Source organism: Camelus bactrianus, chromosome 13, assembly GCF_048773025.1.
Source record: "Camelus bactrianus isolate YW-2024 breed Bactrian camel chromosome 13, ASM4877302v1, whole genome shotgun sequence".
NCBI classification, from domain to species: domain Eukaryota; kingdom Metazoa; phylum Chordata; class Mammalia; order Artiodactyla; family Camelidae; genus Camelus; species Camelus bactrianus.
The window spans coordinates 38413061-38429200 of record NC_133551.1 but is presented as its reverse complement, the minus strand read 5'-3'; the positions used below and the strand labels follow the sequence as shown (position 1 = coordinate 38429200).

At 36.5% G+C, this 16140-nt stretch overlaps 1 protein-coding gene across 2 annotated transcripts in view; it reads left to right on the top strand.

Moving 5' to 3' along the window:
- The first annotated feature begins 29 nt into the window (after window positions 1-29).
- The window catches only part of PRKAA2 (protein kinase AMP-activated catalytic subunit alpha 2), a 58202-nt gene continuing 42091 nt past the window's right edge, over window positions 30-16140 (top strand). The window contains exon 1 of one of the 2 annotated variants that reach the window (XM_074376401.1): window positions 30-236. In XM_074376401.1, the coding sequence (XP_074232502.1) occupies window positions 143-236 (94 nt within the window). In that variant the 5' untranslated portion in view covers window positions 30-142. The remainder of the gene's footprint in view (window positions 237-16140) is intronic. The other variant, XM_074376400.1, reaches the window with a different exon arrangement.

Sequence of the window (16140 nt, the reverse complement as noted above, 5' to 3'; positions counted from 1 at the left end):
GCCAGGCCCCGGCGTCCGGGGCCCCCGCCCCCCGCCGGCCCGCTGCACTGTGGGTAGGCGGCGGCTGCGGCGGCCGCCCTGAGAAGCCCGCGGCGGCGGCGGCGGCGGCGGCTGCGAAGGAGCGAGGTTACGCTCTCCGAACATGGCTGAGAAGCAGAAGCACGACGGGCGGGTGAAGATCGGACACTACGTGTTGGGGGACACGCTGGGCGTCGGCACCTTCGGCAAAGTGAAGAGTTAAGTACGCGCCGAGGCCGTCCGTCTCGCGGGAGGCCGAGCCCCGGAGCCCCGGAGCCCCGGGCGGGCGGTGAGCGGGCGGCGGGGCCTGGCGGCAGGTGGAGCGGCCCCGCCCGGGCCGCGCGGAGCCTGAGGACCCCGGGAGGGCAGGGGGCACCGCCCCGTCCCTCGGCAGCTGCCGGAGCCGGGTGCGGGGGTGCGGGCGGGGCGCGGGCGTCCCGGGTTCCAGGGCTGGCGCCCGCCGCGGGCCCCTCGGTCGGGAGCCCGGCGCTTCTCCGCGGTATCGATCTCGGTGCCCTCTTCTGTGAAACCGGGAGACTGGACTGATGGGCACGGTGCCCACCAGCTGGGGGGCTGTATGGATAGGGTTGGGGAATGACACACGTTCCTGAGGGTCGAGTTTCCGTCCCGTGCCAGGTGCCCTGTTAGATGCTTTACAGGTGTTCTCATTTAATCCTTATACCAAGTGGTATCGTTTAACCCTTAGACCAGGTGTAGGTGTTATCCTCACCCTAAACGTGAGAAAAGGAGGACCCTCCCCTCCCCCCAGGGGGTTTAAGAACGTGCTCAAGGTCACACCGAAATTGGCAGAACCAGGATGGTCTAAAATGTCCTCCAGTTTTGACCAGGCTGGGAGGTCCCTGCTGTCGCGGTTGATTCTTTCTTGTTCCCTGACTGGGTTGGTGGGGCTGACAGTTTAGGAGATGCTCCCGGGGCGAGAGGTGGGTGGGTCTTGCTGCCGGCGGCTTGAAACGTTGGAATGCAGCTGGATTGGGTCAGGGGTTAATTAGAACTGGTGGCGGGGGAGGTCTGAAGGTTGATGGTGTGTGTAAAATGGTTCCAGGAAGGCTTCTGGGATAGGGGAGAGAAAAAAGGGTCCTTGGTGTTGGATCTTGGAGGATGTAGGGCTGTGGCCCGAACTGCTAAGGCATGCTCTTCTGAGGTCTGTGTTCTTGGTGATGTGATCCCATTTTGGGTGTAGAAAAACAGGCTGCTTTTGAAATTTTTTTTTTTTCAACGTAAACTCTTACTACTTACGTGTTGAACTTTCCTGTTTTTCTTGTTAGTAACAGTCACATGGGGTTTAATTAATTTGTCCGCTTTCCAGAACTAGAACCAGCTTATTAAACATACTTTCCTTTTGATTATTGCGGATCCAATGTTATAAGTAAAACATTTTCTTTTTTTCTTTTTGCTGTGGAAGTGTTGGATATGCAGTTTGGAGATTTTATTCTGAGGCCTCTTACTTCCTTTAAAAACGCATGTTTTAACCTTAAGACTGTTAAATAGAAGAAACTCATTGTTCATTTCTGTGGCAAGAATCAGCTCTTACTTCCATGTGTGTGATACCCTTTCATTTGCTCAGAAATGAGCAAATTATTGAGTGCCTGCAGTGTACCAGGCACTGTTCTGCGTAATGGGGATACGCTAGGAACAAAATCAGATTAAAGCCTCTCCTTTTGTGGGGCTTATGTTCTATTAGGAGAAGACAAACAATAATCATTTATATATAAAATATATGGTATGTTCAGCACTATTAAGAAAAATGAATCAGAGAAGGGAGGATAGGGAGTTCTCGGAGGTTAGCAATTTTCAATAAAATTGTCAGGCAAGGCCTCACAGACTGGGGTGATATTTGTATAAAGACCTAAAACGTTTGTAAAATTCTTCAAAGTTCTGTGAGGGCTGAGAAGTCCTGGCTTAGTTTTAAAAGACCTCAGAGTGGATAGTTGGGAGAATATATTTAGAATGAATATAGGAAGATTCAGGAATTAGATTAATGCCTGTAACATTACTATTATGTTTTGACTTTATATGCTGAAGCCAACAGTGCCTTTGCCATCTGGACATGTACAGACTCTCAAAGTTATGTAATGTACCCTACGCCCTTTCAAATTCGGTTAAAATTTTTGTTTGTCTTTTTAAATTCTTCTGTAATCTGAATGTTGACTAAAACACCCATCAGATCTGTTGGCCTGCTGTCAAAGGACAACTTAAATCTCTTTTGTGTATACTCTTGAGCTGATTCTAGGCACTGGCTTCTTAGAATGTAAACCAAGAAAAGGTACTTTGATTTATAAGAAATCCTTTTCCTGGAAGACTACTGCCCAGTGGGCAGGAAAGGGGTGTGTTCCTAACATGGTATTAGCTCCTCTCTAAAGTTAGACTGTGGTTTCCCATCCAATGTTAGAATTAGTACAGTTGCTTAATAAAAATTATAGAAATTGCTACTATCTAAAGTTACTAATTAACAGTTGATCCTTCAACAACATGGGTTTCAACTGTGTAGTCCGTTTCTATGGCAGATTTGGTTTTTTTAAAATATGTTTTGATTGACATAGTCTATTTACAATGTGTTAACTTCTGGTGTACAGCATAGTGATTCAGTTATACTTATATATATATATATTTTTATTATAGGCTATCCTAAGGTATTGAATATAATTCCGTATGCTATACTGTAGGACCTTGTTGTTCTATATTAGTTATCTATTCTATATCAGTATCTGCAAATCCCAAACTCCCAATTTATCCCTTCCCACCCTCTTTCCCACCTGGTAATCTTAAATTTGTTTTCTGTGTCTGTGAATCTGTCTCTGTTTTGTAAATAAGTTCATTTGTGTCCTTTTTTTCAGATTTCACATACAAGTGATATCATATGCTATTTTTCTTTCTCTTTCTGGCTTACTTCACTTAGTGTGACGATCTCCAGGTCCATCCTTGTCACTGCAAATGGCATTATTTTATTCTTTTTTTGGCTGAGTAGTATTCCACGGTGTGTGTGTATCCTATACTATATATATATAGTATATACCACATACTATACTACTATATACACACACACACACACACACACATATATACTGTGTGTATATATGTGTATATATACATGTATCACAACTTCTTTATCCATTCATTTGTTGATGGATATTTTGGTTGCTCCATGTCTTGGCTATTGTAAATAGTGCTGCTATGAACATTAGGGTGCATGTATCTTTGAAATAGAGTTTCCTCCAGATGTATGCCCTGGAGGGGGATTACCAGAGTTTAGGGTAAGGTTATTTTCAGTTTTTTTAAGGAATCTCCATACTGTTTTCCATAATGGCTGTACCAAACTACATTCCCATCAGTAGTGTAGGAGAGTTCCCTTTCCTCCACACCCTCTCCAGCATTCATCTACAGCAGATATTTTCCAATAAATAACATGTGGTACTGCATAGTCTGAGGTTGAATCCCAGAATGCAGAACCATGGATACAGAGGGGTGACTACAAAGCTATACACAGATTTTTGACTGCCCAGGGTTCAATGCCTCTAATTCCCATGTTGTTCAAGGGCCAGTTGTAATTCTTCAAGGGACAAGAAACAAAAGCACATACATTTTTAAGAACAGCTTTGTTCAGGCATATTTTATATATCATAAAATTCACCCATTCCAAATATACAATCAGTGATTTTTAGTAACTTTACCGAACGGTACAACCGTCGTCATAGATAAATTTTAGAACATTTTCATCACCATAAGATTTCTCATGCCCATTTATAGTTATCCCTCAGCCCTAGAAAACTGCTAATCTGTTTTCTGTCTGTATAAATCTGCTTTCTCTGGACAGTTCTTATAAATAGCATCATTCAATATGAAGTCTCTCACGTCTTGACTTCTTCAACAATGCTTTTGAGGTTCGTGCATGACATAGCATGTGTCAGTAGTTTGTTCCATTTTCTTGCTGAATAATGTTCCATTGCATGGATATGCCACATTCTGTCTATGTGATCACCTGTTGGTGGACATTGTTTTCCATTTTGGACTATTACAAATAATGCCACCATAAATGTTCTCAAGCAAATCTTTGTGTGGACATATGCTTTCATATATGTCCTAAGATACCTTAGAGTAGAGTTGTTGCATCATATCATAGCTTTATGTTTATCTTTTGGAGAAATGGCAAGCAGTTTCCCAAGTGGTTGTACCATTTTACAATCCCACCAACAATGTATGAGGACTCCCATTTCTCCAAATATTCACTGACATTTGTTGTTGTTTGTCTTACTATAGCTATTCTAGTGAGTGTGAAATGGTGTATCATTGTGGTTTCAGTTTGCACTTTCCTGATGACTAATGTTGCTGAAAGTCCTTTCATGTACTTATTAGTCATTTGTATATCTTCTTGGGTGAAATATCTGTTCCCATATCTTTTGCTCATTTTTTTGATTGGGTTATTTTCTACCTTGTAAGTTAAGTTAGAAGAATTTTTTAAATAAATTCTGGATACAAGTCTCTTATTGGATATGTTTTGCAAATATTTTCTCCAGGTCAGTTTGACTTTTCATTTTTTAACAGTGTCTGTGGAAGTATAAATATTTTGAATTTTTATGAGGTCCCATTTACTGACTTTTTCTCTTTTGTGGACCACGCTTTTGGTGTTATATTTCAGAAATTTTTTGCTTTGGGTTTCAAGGATTTACTTACATGTTTTCTTATAAATGCTTTGTTTTAGCTCTTATGTTGACATCTATGACCTGTTTTGAGTTAATATTTGAGCATGGTGTATACTCAAAGGTCAACTTTTTGAATATGGATATCTGATTGCCCTAGCACCTTTTGTTGAAAATAAATGCATTTTTAATTGTTACAGATTTAGACTTTGTAAAATAAATTTCTAATAAAAAACTTAGTAGTAGATAATTTGGTTTTATGAGGCTATAAAAACATGGAAATGGAGGAGTGATGAACATTTTGTATGCCTTCTCTCTTAACTGTTGTATTAATCATACATTTTGAAAATTTAACTTCAATCGTTGATGTATCAATTTACGGACCAAAGTTAGGTACAATAAGAAGATGGAAATAGCTAGTTTTCATTTAATAGCACTAGTTTCAAGCTATTTTTAAAATATATGTGGCAATTCTACTTGTTGATAAATAATTAAAATATTGTTTAAAATACTTTAAATTGACTTTTCTCCATTGTTTAGACTACTAGGAGAGTGCTTATGAAAACAGATTATGTGGGCTCACAGAGTTTAAAAGTAATCCTTTTTATCTATTTAAATTTTTTCTCTATGTTGATTGTTCTGGTTCTTAACTCTTTCCAGGATAGGGAAGAACTGCTGTTTAAGAGCTCTTGTAATTAGACTTGCTCAGTTCTTACCTAAATAATAAAGGTGATAGAAATTCTAGAAGAATAGATCTGATGTTGTGTTATAAAAAAACTAGTTGAAGAAAAAAATACGTTTATAAAATAATAGTAATTATTTATTTTAAAAAAAGGCCTGTATTTTCAAGGTGAGGACTGATAGATTTATGAAATAACTACTTTTCACTGGAATTGTATACTGTAGGATACTTTGCAGTAACATTAGCCTCTTTCTCAGCGGGGTCTCATGGAATTACTTTTTCTGTTTTTCAAATAGTTATGTGCGTGGCTGACAGTATTGGCTTTCAAGAAATTAAGTAAATATTTTATTAATTCCCCATTTATTTCTTGAGATAAAAGAAAAGATGAACAAATGGAAAATTTCTATTATTATTTTTTTAAAACAAGCAGTGTTAGCTTTTTTGAAATGTAAATACCAAGTCCTAAATGATAATTGAATTCAGAAAGACTGACTGCCTGGTTAATTGGTGGACCAAATACACCTGTGTTATTTTGGGGGCTCACGCTGACGTTGTTTTTGATTCTTATGTAGAATCAAGGCCCTAAACAAGACATTTAACCTCTTTGGGCTTTGTTTTCTTCTAAAAGAAGACACTAGACCATGAAATTTGTCAGGTCTTTTGCAATTGTTTTTTTTTTTAAAGATTTAATTTTTTAAAAAATAGGTGCATTTAATTGTTCCTTCTGGCTTAATGGAACTTTAAGTTACTGAAAGCCACAGCTGAAATGAAGATGTAACATAGGGCAAAAGAAAAGGGAAAGTCATTTGTAACACTATAGTGATAAAAGCTACAGCTTGATTCAGTTTTTACTCTGTTCTAAATACTGTATATGCACTTGATTTTATTTTTCCCCAAAGTAATCCTGGATTTGATACTATCTCCATTTTACAAATGAAGAAATTGAGAATCAGTTACTTCAAGTAACTTGCCCAAGGTCATAGTGCTGGTAAGAGGGAGAATCGGCAAATTCAGGGTTCTCTGATGCAAGTCTGTGCTATGTGGAATGGAAACTAAAAATGCATAGAATGTTGTGAGTTTCAAACCTACAAGGATATAATTTTACATGTCCATAGACTTTTATTATGGATTAAGAAAATAAGGTTTAAATGTGTTTACTTTAATCCACATTTAGATAGAGTAAGTTTTTTGAAACTGCATGTGAATGGTTAAAATTTATATTTTTATATTCTCAATTTTTACTCTTGTGCCTCAAGCCATTGCACTTTTTACATGATAAATGTACTGAATTCTGACAGTTTTAACCTAGATTTCTTAAAAATACCAGGTACTTCAGGGTTTTTTTCCCCCCTATTATGAAAGTAATCTTGACTAAAAATCACCAGTAACCTTTAGTAACCAGACTAAAGAGAATTTATAAAATGCATTTGATGTCCTAGGAAGGAAGAGCATTGGCTTAGGAAGGCCATTAAGCTGGAGGTTTTAATTCCATTCCACTACTAGTTATATGAATTTGGGAAAACCATTAATCTTCTCTGAGCTTGTTTCCTCCTTTGTAAAATGGCAGTAACAGCACTTGGCCTACCTACTTTCTGGACTTTTTTTGAGGATTAAATGAGTTGAAGTACATAAACTGGTTTTAAAAAGATGGCTTACCGTACAAATATGGCACTGTTGTGGCAATGACTGATGGTCGTTGTTTGTGATGTGTTAATAAGTGTTTGCTGTGTTCAGAAAATACCTTCATTTCTGATCGCAACACTGAGACAGAGCTGTAATAACCTGCCCCTATTTTTTTGGTTGCCTGCATTGAGGAGAGTTCCTAATGATTAATTTATTTGTGCTATATGATACTTAATGTTTATATAAAAATGCAGTATCTTTTTTGGTTAGGTCATGTAATTTGTTTTTTCCCCACAGATTTGGAAAATACGTAAAGTAAGAATGAAATGCAAATAACTGAATGTTCATATAAGTTGCAAGCTAAACTGATTTTATTTTTGAAAATATGCAGATTGTAAACAAGTGTTACACTGCTTCATTACTTGGAAGTATTGTTTATTTTTCTGAAGTAATAGAACATTAGTGTTTGGATCAAAATCAGTTCGGTCATATTTCTCAAACAATTAAGTAAATTGTGTGCCATTTAGGTTTTTTTTTTCCTGATTTATGTATCGTTTATATGATTCCAACATAGGTAATTTTGTCCTTAACGGTGAGTGGGTTTGGTTCATTTTGTGTAATCAATTGATCGACTCTCAAAAGATATTTTCCATAAGAGACAGTGTTATAAATGATGAATAGATTCAGGGTAAGTCCACAGAGGCAGCATGGTATATAGTATAGAGAACACTGAATTTGGAAGGCTTCCTGTGGAAGGGAAATTTTTTGTTATAAACCAACTTAAGCCAAAGTCACTTGATCTCTGAAAAAGGGAATAAGAGCATATGTTCATTTACCCTGTTGTGAGTAGTACATGAGAAAATGTAGGTGAAAAGATACTTAAAAGCACTTAACTCGTATGTACTTTTATGTATTCAGGTTCTATTATGTGCTTAAACCTGTAGTTAGCTGAACTCAGAATAATCTGTGATCTTGTTCTGAGACTAGCATTTATTTGATAATGAAGAGGAAGGGGTTACTATCTCCTGTTTTATTTTTCCCTGGTCTTCTTTCTTATTTCATTTGACTGTGTTCATTAAACTCGAATTCTCCAGGCGCTGCTCACTTACCACGCTCTCCTGTACACCATGAGTAAACATGCAGTGCATATATGCACACACATAGCGGATGTATGTTCTAGACCCCATGGCAGTGATCATAGAACTCTTGGAAGAAGGAGGCAAAGCTGGGAAAGGGAGGAGGATGTGAGCAGAAGCTGGCAGTTTTTATGTGTAGGTCGTTGTAAAAGGTTCTACTTAGAGTAGAACCAAAATAATAAATGAAGTTCATTTTTTAAACTACAGAAAATGCAGACTCTGAGCTAAAATGGCTTTCTACAAATTTTCTCCTAGCATATCTGTGTAAATTTAAAAGGATTTTTGTAGTTGATCATATAATGAGGAAATTACCTCAATTCTGTGGACTTTCTCCCTTTCTCATGCTGACACAGCACTGCTTTATTGAGGGTTTTGCTTTGCTTTTTTGTAAAAACATACCAAAATACTCACTTATCTTGTGGTCCATGTTAGCTTTCTTTAAAGCATTTCATAGTACTTTGTAATGATAATACTGCCCCATTTATTCTTTTGACATTCCAGTTGTTTCCTTGATGATAGGGAAAATATTTTATAGAGAAAGTGGTTAATTTTTGAAGACAGGCAGATAGTTTAATTGGATCTAGCAGAAGATCTAATCTCAAATCTTTTAAGAGATAATGAGAAAGTGGGTGACTGAAGATCCCTAAAATATTGACTGTGTTATGAATGTGAGAGCCAGTCTCCCTAGCATATTAATTAGATACAAATATAAGAGAAAACACTTTGAATCAGGTTGAATAGATTTTCATCTATTATTTAAACCATTGAAATGCATATGCAAAAGAGTGTTTTTATTTTGAAATGTGGTGAACCATTTTATTTTTAGTATGGTGTTATTAAGGAAAGAATTTGAGGCAGCTCTTATCTCTGCTAATAATAGAAACCTTCACCCCTTCAAGGGAACAGTATTCTTGCTTAAGTGGTGTCTTATGCTTAACAATACTTGCCTCCATAAATTTCGTTGTATTTCTTTTGGTGGTGCTTTTTTAAAAAAATGTTAATAATTCCTTTTTAATTTGCCCCAAACAGCCTTTTATATGATTAAAGATAATCATGAAATCTTGCTATAATGTCTCATCCTGAATGCTGATGTATCCATTTATTAAAATACTTTTTTTTGAATCTTTTTTCTTCATGTTATTTTGCACATTTTATGTACTATTAAAAACTCAGTGAGCGGTATGTTCTCATTTAATATCTCTCAATTTCTAAATTATAAATTAGTTATAAGGTAGTTATCTAGCTATCATAATTGAAAATAATGGAATTAAAAATTTTAAATATACTATGAATTAAAAAAATTCTTACTTTACTTAAGAAATACCATGAGTATTAGTTAATTTCATTTTCTTTTTTAATGTGTTGGATCATAACTGGGTACTGTATGTATTCCATAATAGACTTCAGTTCTTACTTAATGAAACTTAGTAAATGAAATAATAGAACCAACATGTATTAAGCATCTACTGTGTTTAACCATATTGGATTTTAAGCAAACTATTTTTACCAGTGTTAAAAATATGGCAATGATACTACAACAGATGATTTACTGATTTAAAACAAAGTGGAAGATATTCATCACAGAATTTACTTAAATGATTCTTGTCCCACATTTGAATTCTAAGTGGAATATGAAATGATGACTCTCTACCGTTCACTCAGATTTATACAAGACTCCCTTAGTGCTGTACAGTTCACAGCTAGATACTGTAACAGTTATCCTGTATGGTAAAAACTTGATTTTAGCAAGAAATTTGACTTTGTGTTTTATGGCAGCTTTTTGGATAAGATAAAGAAATGTGCTCTGGACAGCTTATTGCTGATGAACAACTGTTCCCAAAGAATTTAGGTGTTAAAGGGAAATCTTGGTCATTTACTCTATTTAATAAGTATAGCAAGATTATCTGTTTGGGGTAGTACAAAGCTAGACAAGGTAATTAATAGAAAAATCACAGAATCAGAATTTAAGTTTGTATCAACTGTTGGGATTGCTAGGTTAAAATTTAATAGGGACAAGTATCAAATCTAGAACTTAGGTTAAAACAGAAAACAGATGCATGAAAGGGTAGAACAGTTGACAGCAGTTCCTACGATGATGGAGTTTTAGCTGACCAAGAGTCTTGGAAGTATATATTATGAGTGCTTAAATGTAGAAAATGTTATTGGATGGAAAATAGACATACAGAGGCCATGTTAGTTGGTAGTTGTAGAGGTAGTGTAGTTCTGTACTTTGGATTAAATAAGCTAAATACTGACTATTGGGTTCAGTTCTTGGTTCCACAATTTGGGAGAAAAAACTTAGCCCAATTATATTTCATTCAGAGAATGATCATTAAAACTAGGGAAGTTAAAAAAGTATTCCATATGAGGTATGGTAAAGGGTATTTTTCATATTCCGAGAAAAAAGTATTTTAAATGTGATAGCTGTTTTTAAATAGCTAAAGTACTGTCATCTGGAAAAAGATGTCACCGTATTCACTGGTGCATTGAAGGATAGAACTGTGACTATTCAGTGAATGTTTTAAGGAGGCAAATTATAATTCGAATTATGCGGATCTACCAGGAGACTGTCTAGGAGTGGTACAGCTTGTACCACAAATCAGTTATGTTTCTGTTATTGACATACTTACTTGGATACTGGATGGTTATCAGGATTGTTGCCATAAAATTTCTAATTTGCATGGTAAGTTGGCGTAGATAATCTGTAAAAGTTCTTTTTAACTTTAATACTCTATTATCGTGTATACATTTTTTCCTAGTATGATTGACTTCCACACCTGGCTATGACTTCTTATATGATTGACTTCCACACCTGGCTATGACTTCTTACTTGTATCAAATCCATCTTCTAGTTAAGAACAATTAGAAAATCTGGAGAATATTAAAAATCTGAAGGCAGCCGGGACTTAGTCAGTATCCCTATGAGAAGAAAAATGCATTGGAGTGAGTTTGGCATTTTGTTTGGCTTTTCTCTTTGAGTTATTTGCTAATTTGTAAAAAAGGTAAATGTAAGAAGCCACACAGAGATTAGTGGCCAAATGGCAAAAAACAAACAAACAAACAAAAAAACCTAAGCAGAGTTTGAATCCTGGGGAGACAACAGTTCACAACTTATCAAGGAGGAGAGTCCAGGTAACCAGCTGGTTGCAGCCCTCTGAAGACTGAAATCCTTAGCATCAGCTTAATCCAGGACTTACTAGGATGATCTATGTCCTATCTGTATTCTTCGGAGCAAAATAAAATCAGGTGGACCCTTTACAGTTTTTCACACACAGTGTTCAACATTCCAGGGGCTAAGGCCAAGACAATAGAGAAAAACTCATAGGTGATTCAGATATTAAAGCTATCAGGCATAGACTTTAAAATAATAGTGATTGGAGTGATGTTAGCATTATGGTGATGTGGGTTGTTCCTTTTTTCTCTCCTCTTTAATTTACAGATAATTGGACATGCGGACATGCATAACCAAAAAAAAAAAAGCACTTCTGCATAGCATACCAGGGCACTCGAGATCCATCCATCTGTGTTCCCTAAAGTGGGTGGATTGGATTGCAGAAGAGGCTGTCGTGTGAGAGAGTGGTGGCAGTGTAGAGGTGGTGGCAGCAGGTCTGGCAGTGGGCCAGCGCAGTCCTTTCTGGCAGAGGAGGTAAAGGTGGAAGTGGTGAGTGAGATTCTGCCCTCTGTGCGTGCTGCAGCTGGAGGGACTTGTTGCTGTCTCTGAGGAGAGACCTCAGTGACTCGGGGGAGGGAAAGGAAAGGGAAATAGATGAAAAGAACTGAAGGAAAGCATCTTCTGCTGTCGGTCCTAGGATTCTGGCAAGAGGACTGCCCATGGACTGCTGGGACCTCTCACCCCAAACTTGGGGATGCCCCTACTAGGCTGTGGGCACACCCAAACCCTAAGTGCTAAATATACACCTCCCCAATTCTTCCGCCAGCCACTCTCCCCCTTTTTTTTTCTCCCTGCCAGCCTTTTTCTTTTAATGCACACTCTCAACTCTCAACCTTAGTAATGAGTTAACGCTGGTAAGAACAATGAAAAACTGGTGCTGTGGCGCCATCTTCTGGAACACAAAAGGAAGTCTTCTAATTACCATTCTACTGAGGTGTTAGAAGCAAAGTAAACAAAGCCTTGTCTAAATAAAGGTATTTGCTACCTCAAATATGGCAGCAAAGCCTGTTTTCATCAGGTACCATGGAAAAAAATAATTGTAATATGGTATCACGAAAAGGAAAGGACAATTTCCCACAACCAAACCCAAAGACATTGTCATCTAACTGATAAAGAGTTGAAAATAGCTGTTATGAGGAAATTCAGTGAGCTACAAAAAAACTTAGGCAATACAATGATCTTGAGAATAAAAATAACAAACAGAATTCTGAGTACTTTATCAAAACGATTGAAATTCTGAAAAGGAACCAAACAAATGTTGGAGCTGAAGAACTCAGTAAGTGACATGAAGTATTAGGTTGCAGTGGAAATAGAGCAGATCAGATAGAAGAAAGAATTAGTGAGCTTGAGGACAGGAATATAGAAATGATTCAGGTGACAGAGGAGACAAAACTAAGATTTTTAAAAAGTGAAGAAACCCTACAATAACTCTGACTTTATCTAATGAGCCAAAAGGAGGAGAGGAGAAGGGAAGGAGAGTAGAAACTGTATTAAAGAAATAATAGTTGAGAATTTTCCAAACCTGGGGAAGGAACTGGATGTACAAGTCCACAAAGCTTAATAGAACCTCTGATTATTTCAACACAAAAAAAGACATTCTCCAAGATACGTTATATTGAAACTGTCAAAAGTCAATGATAAAGAACTCTAAAGGCAGCCAAGGAAAAATAGACAGTAACCTACAAAGTTACCCTCATTAGGCTATCAACAGATTTCTTATGAGAAGCTTGATAGGCCAGGAGAGAGTGGAATGACATATTCAAAATACTGAAAAATAAAAGCTGCCAACCAAGAATACTCAATTTGGCAAAATTATCCTTCTTGTATCAAGGAGAAATAAAAGCTTTCCCAGACAATCAAAAGGTAAGGGAGTTCACTAACCACTAGACCTGCCTTACAAGAAATGTTGAAAAGAGCTCTTCAAACTGAGATGAAGAGATGAAAACACACAAAACTATGGCTAAGATGATAGAAAACTAACTTTTTTAGAGTAGTATATTAAATTCTTAATTGTAGCATGGAGGTTAAAGGAAAAGAGACTGAAAAGAATTATAGCTACCATGTAATGAAATCACAGCATAAAAAGATGATTTGTGATGTCAAAAATGTAAAAGGGGAGGAGTAAAAGAATGGAGGGAAGAGTAGAAGAATGGAGGGAAGACTGAAATAATGGAACCTATATAGGCAAGTGAAGATAAGTTGCTATCAGCAGGAACAGGGACTATTAAATCTATGAAATGTCTTTTGTAAATTTCATGGTAATCACAAAGCAAAAATCTAGAATGGAGAATGAAACATAAAATGGGAGACTGAGCAAATTACCATGAAAAATCACCAATAACTGGTTTAAAAAGGCAGTAGTAAATTCTTATATATCAGTAATCACCCTAAATGTAAATAGATTGAACTCACCAATAAAAAAGGCACAGAGTGGCTGGACTTAAAAAAAAAAAAAAACAAGATCCAACTATATGTGACCTACAGAAGACTCTTTAGCTCTAAAGACACACAAAGGCTCAAAGTGAAAGGATGGTTGATAATATTACAAATAAATGGAAACCAAAGAAAGTTGAGTATAGCCATACTTATATCAGACAAAATAGACTTCAAGTCAAAAAGTTTAACAAGAGACAAAGATGGTCATTGTATAATGGTAAAAAGGTCAGTATATCAAGAAGATACAATGGTAAATATATATGCTCCCAACATGCAAGCACCAGAGCTTAAGGGAGAAGTAAACAATAATGCAATAATTATAGGGGACTTCTGTGTTCCACCATCAGCAGTTTTTAGATCATCCAAATTTAACAACGAAACATTGGAATTGAATCACACTTTAAAACAGTGGACATATACAGGACATTCTATCCAGCAGCAGCAGAATACACATTCTCCTCAAGTGCACAAGGAACATTCTTCAGGATAGATCATATGATAGGCCACAAAATCTTAGCAAATTTAAGATTGAAATCATACCATCTACTCTGATCAAAATGGTGTGAAACTAGAAACCAACAACAAGAGGACAGTGAGAAGATATAAAAATATGTGACAACAACACACTTATAAGCAACCATTGGGTCAAAGAAGAAATCAAAAGGAAAAGAAAAAATAACCTTGAGATAAATGAAAATGGAAATACAATATATCAGATGTTGTGGAAATCAACAAAAGCAGTTATGAGATGAAAGTTTATAGCAATAAACACATATATTAAGAAATTAGAAATATCTCAAATAAACAAGCCAAGTTTACACCTCAATGAATTGGAAAAAGAAGAGCAAATTAAGCCCAAAGTTAGCAGAAAGAAGAAAATAATAAAAATCAGAATGGAAATCAGTGAAATAGGAGAAAAACATTAGGAATAATCAGTGAAACTAAGAACTGACTTTTTGAAAAGATAAACAAAACTGACAAACCTTTAGCTAGACTAAGAAAAGAAAAAGAAGACCCAAATAAGTAAAATTGAAATGAGAGAGGAGACATTACAACTGACTACAGAAATATGGACTCATAAGAGACTATTACAATCATATGCCAACATACTACATAGCCTAGAAGAAATTGATGCATTTCTAGAAACACGCAGCCTACCAAGAGTGAATCAGTACTGGAATCCTAGCTAGGGCAATTGGACAAGACAAAGAAATAAAAGGCATTCAAATCGGAAAGGAAGAAGTGAATTTGTTACTATTTGCTGATAATATGATCTTACATGTAAAGAAATCCTAGAGTCAGTCAAAAAACTGTTGGAATCAGCAATTTCAGTAAAGTGGCAGGATACAAAATGAACATAAAGAAATCAATTACATTCCTTTTCACTAATGATGAAGCATCTGAAATAAAGAAATTAAAAAAAAAAAGCTATCTCATTCACGGTAGCATGAAAAACAATCAAATGCTTAGGAATAAGCTTATCCCAGGCAATGAAAGATCTATACTGTGAAAACTATGAGACTTTGTTGAAAGAAATCAAAGACACAAACGAATGGAAGTACATCTTCTGTTATGGATTGGAAGAATTTATATTGTTAAAATGGCCATACTACCCAAAGCCATCTATAAATTCAATGCATCCTCCATCAAATGCCAAAGGCATTCTTCACAGAAATAGAAGAAATCTTGATATTTATGTGGACCCACTAAAGACTGAATAGCCAAAGAAATCCTGAGGAAAAAAATAAAGATGGGACTATCACACTTAAGAATTTCAGACTGTACTACATACAGAGCCATAGTAATGAAAACAGTATATTACTGGCATAAAAAATTAACACATTGACCAATGGAACAGAAATACAGAGCTCATAATTAAATTCCAGCGTATAGGGTCAACTTCAACAAGGGAGCCAGGACACCCAATGGGGAAAGGATAGTTTCTTCAACAAATGGTAGTGGGGAAACTGGAGAAACCCAAGCAGAACAATGAAATTGGAACCCTCTCTCACAAAAATTAACTCAAAGTGGATCAAAGACTTAAACATAAGTCCTGATACTGTGAAACTCCTAGAAGAAAATGTAGGGAAGAAGCTCATCATGACTGGTCTTGGCAGTGATTTTTGGGTAATATGCCCAAAGCACCAGCAACAAAAACAAAAATAAACAAACGGGACTACATCAAACTCAATAGCTTCTGCATAGCAAAAGAAACAATTAACAAAATGAAGACAATCTATAGAATGGGAGAAAATTTTTGTAAACCATGTATCAGATAATGGATTAATATCCAAAATATATAAAGAACTCAGTCACCTTTGTAAGAAAACAATTCGGTTAAAAAGTGGGAGAAGAACTAGACATCTTTCCAGAGAGGACTTCAAAACATGAGACACATGAAAAGATGCTCAACATTAC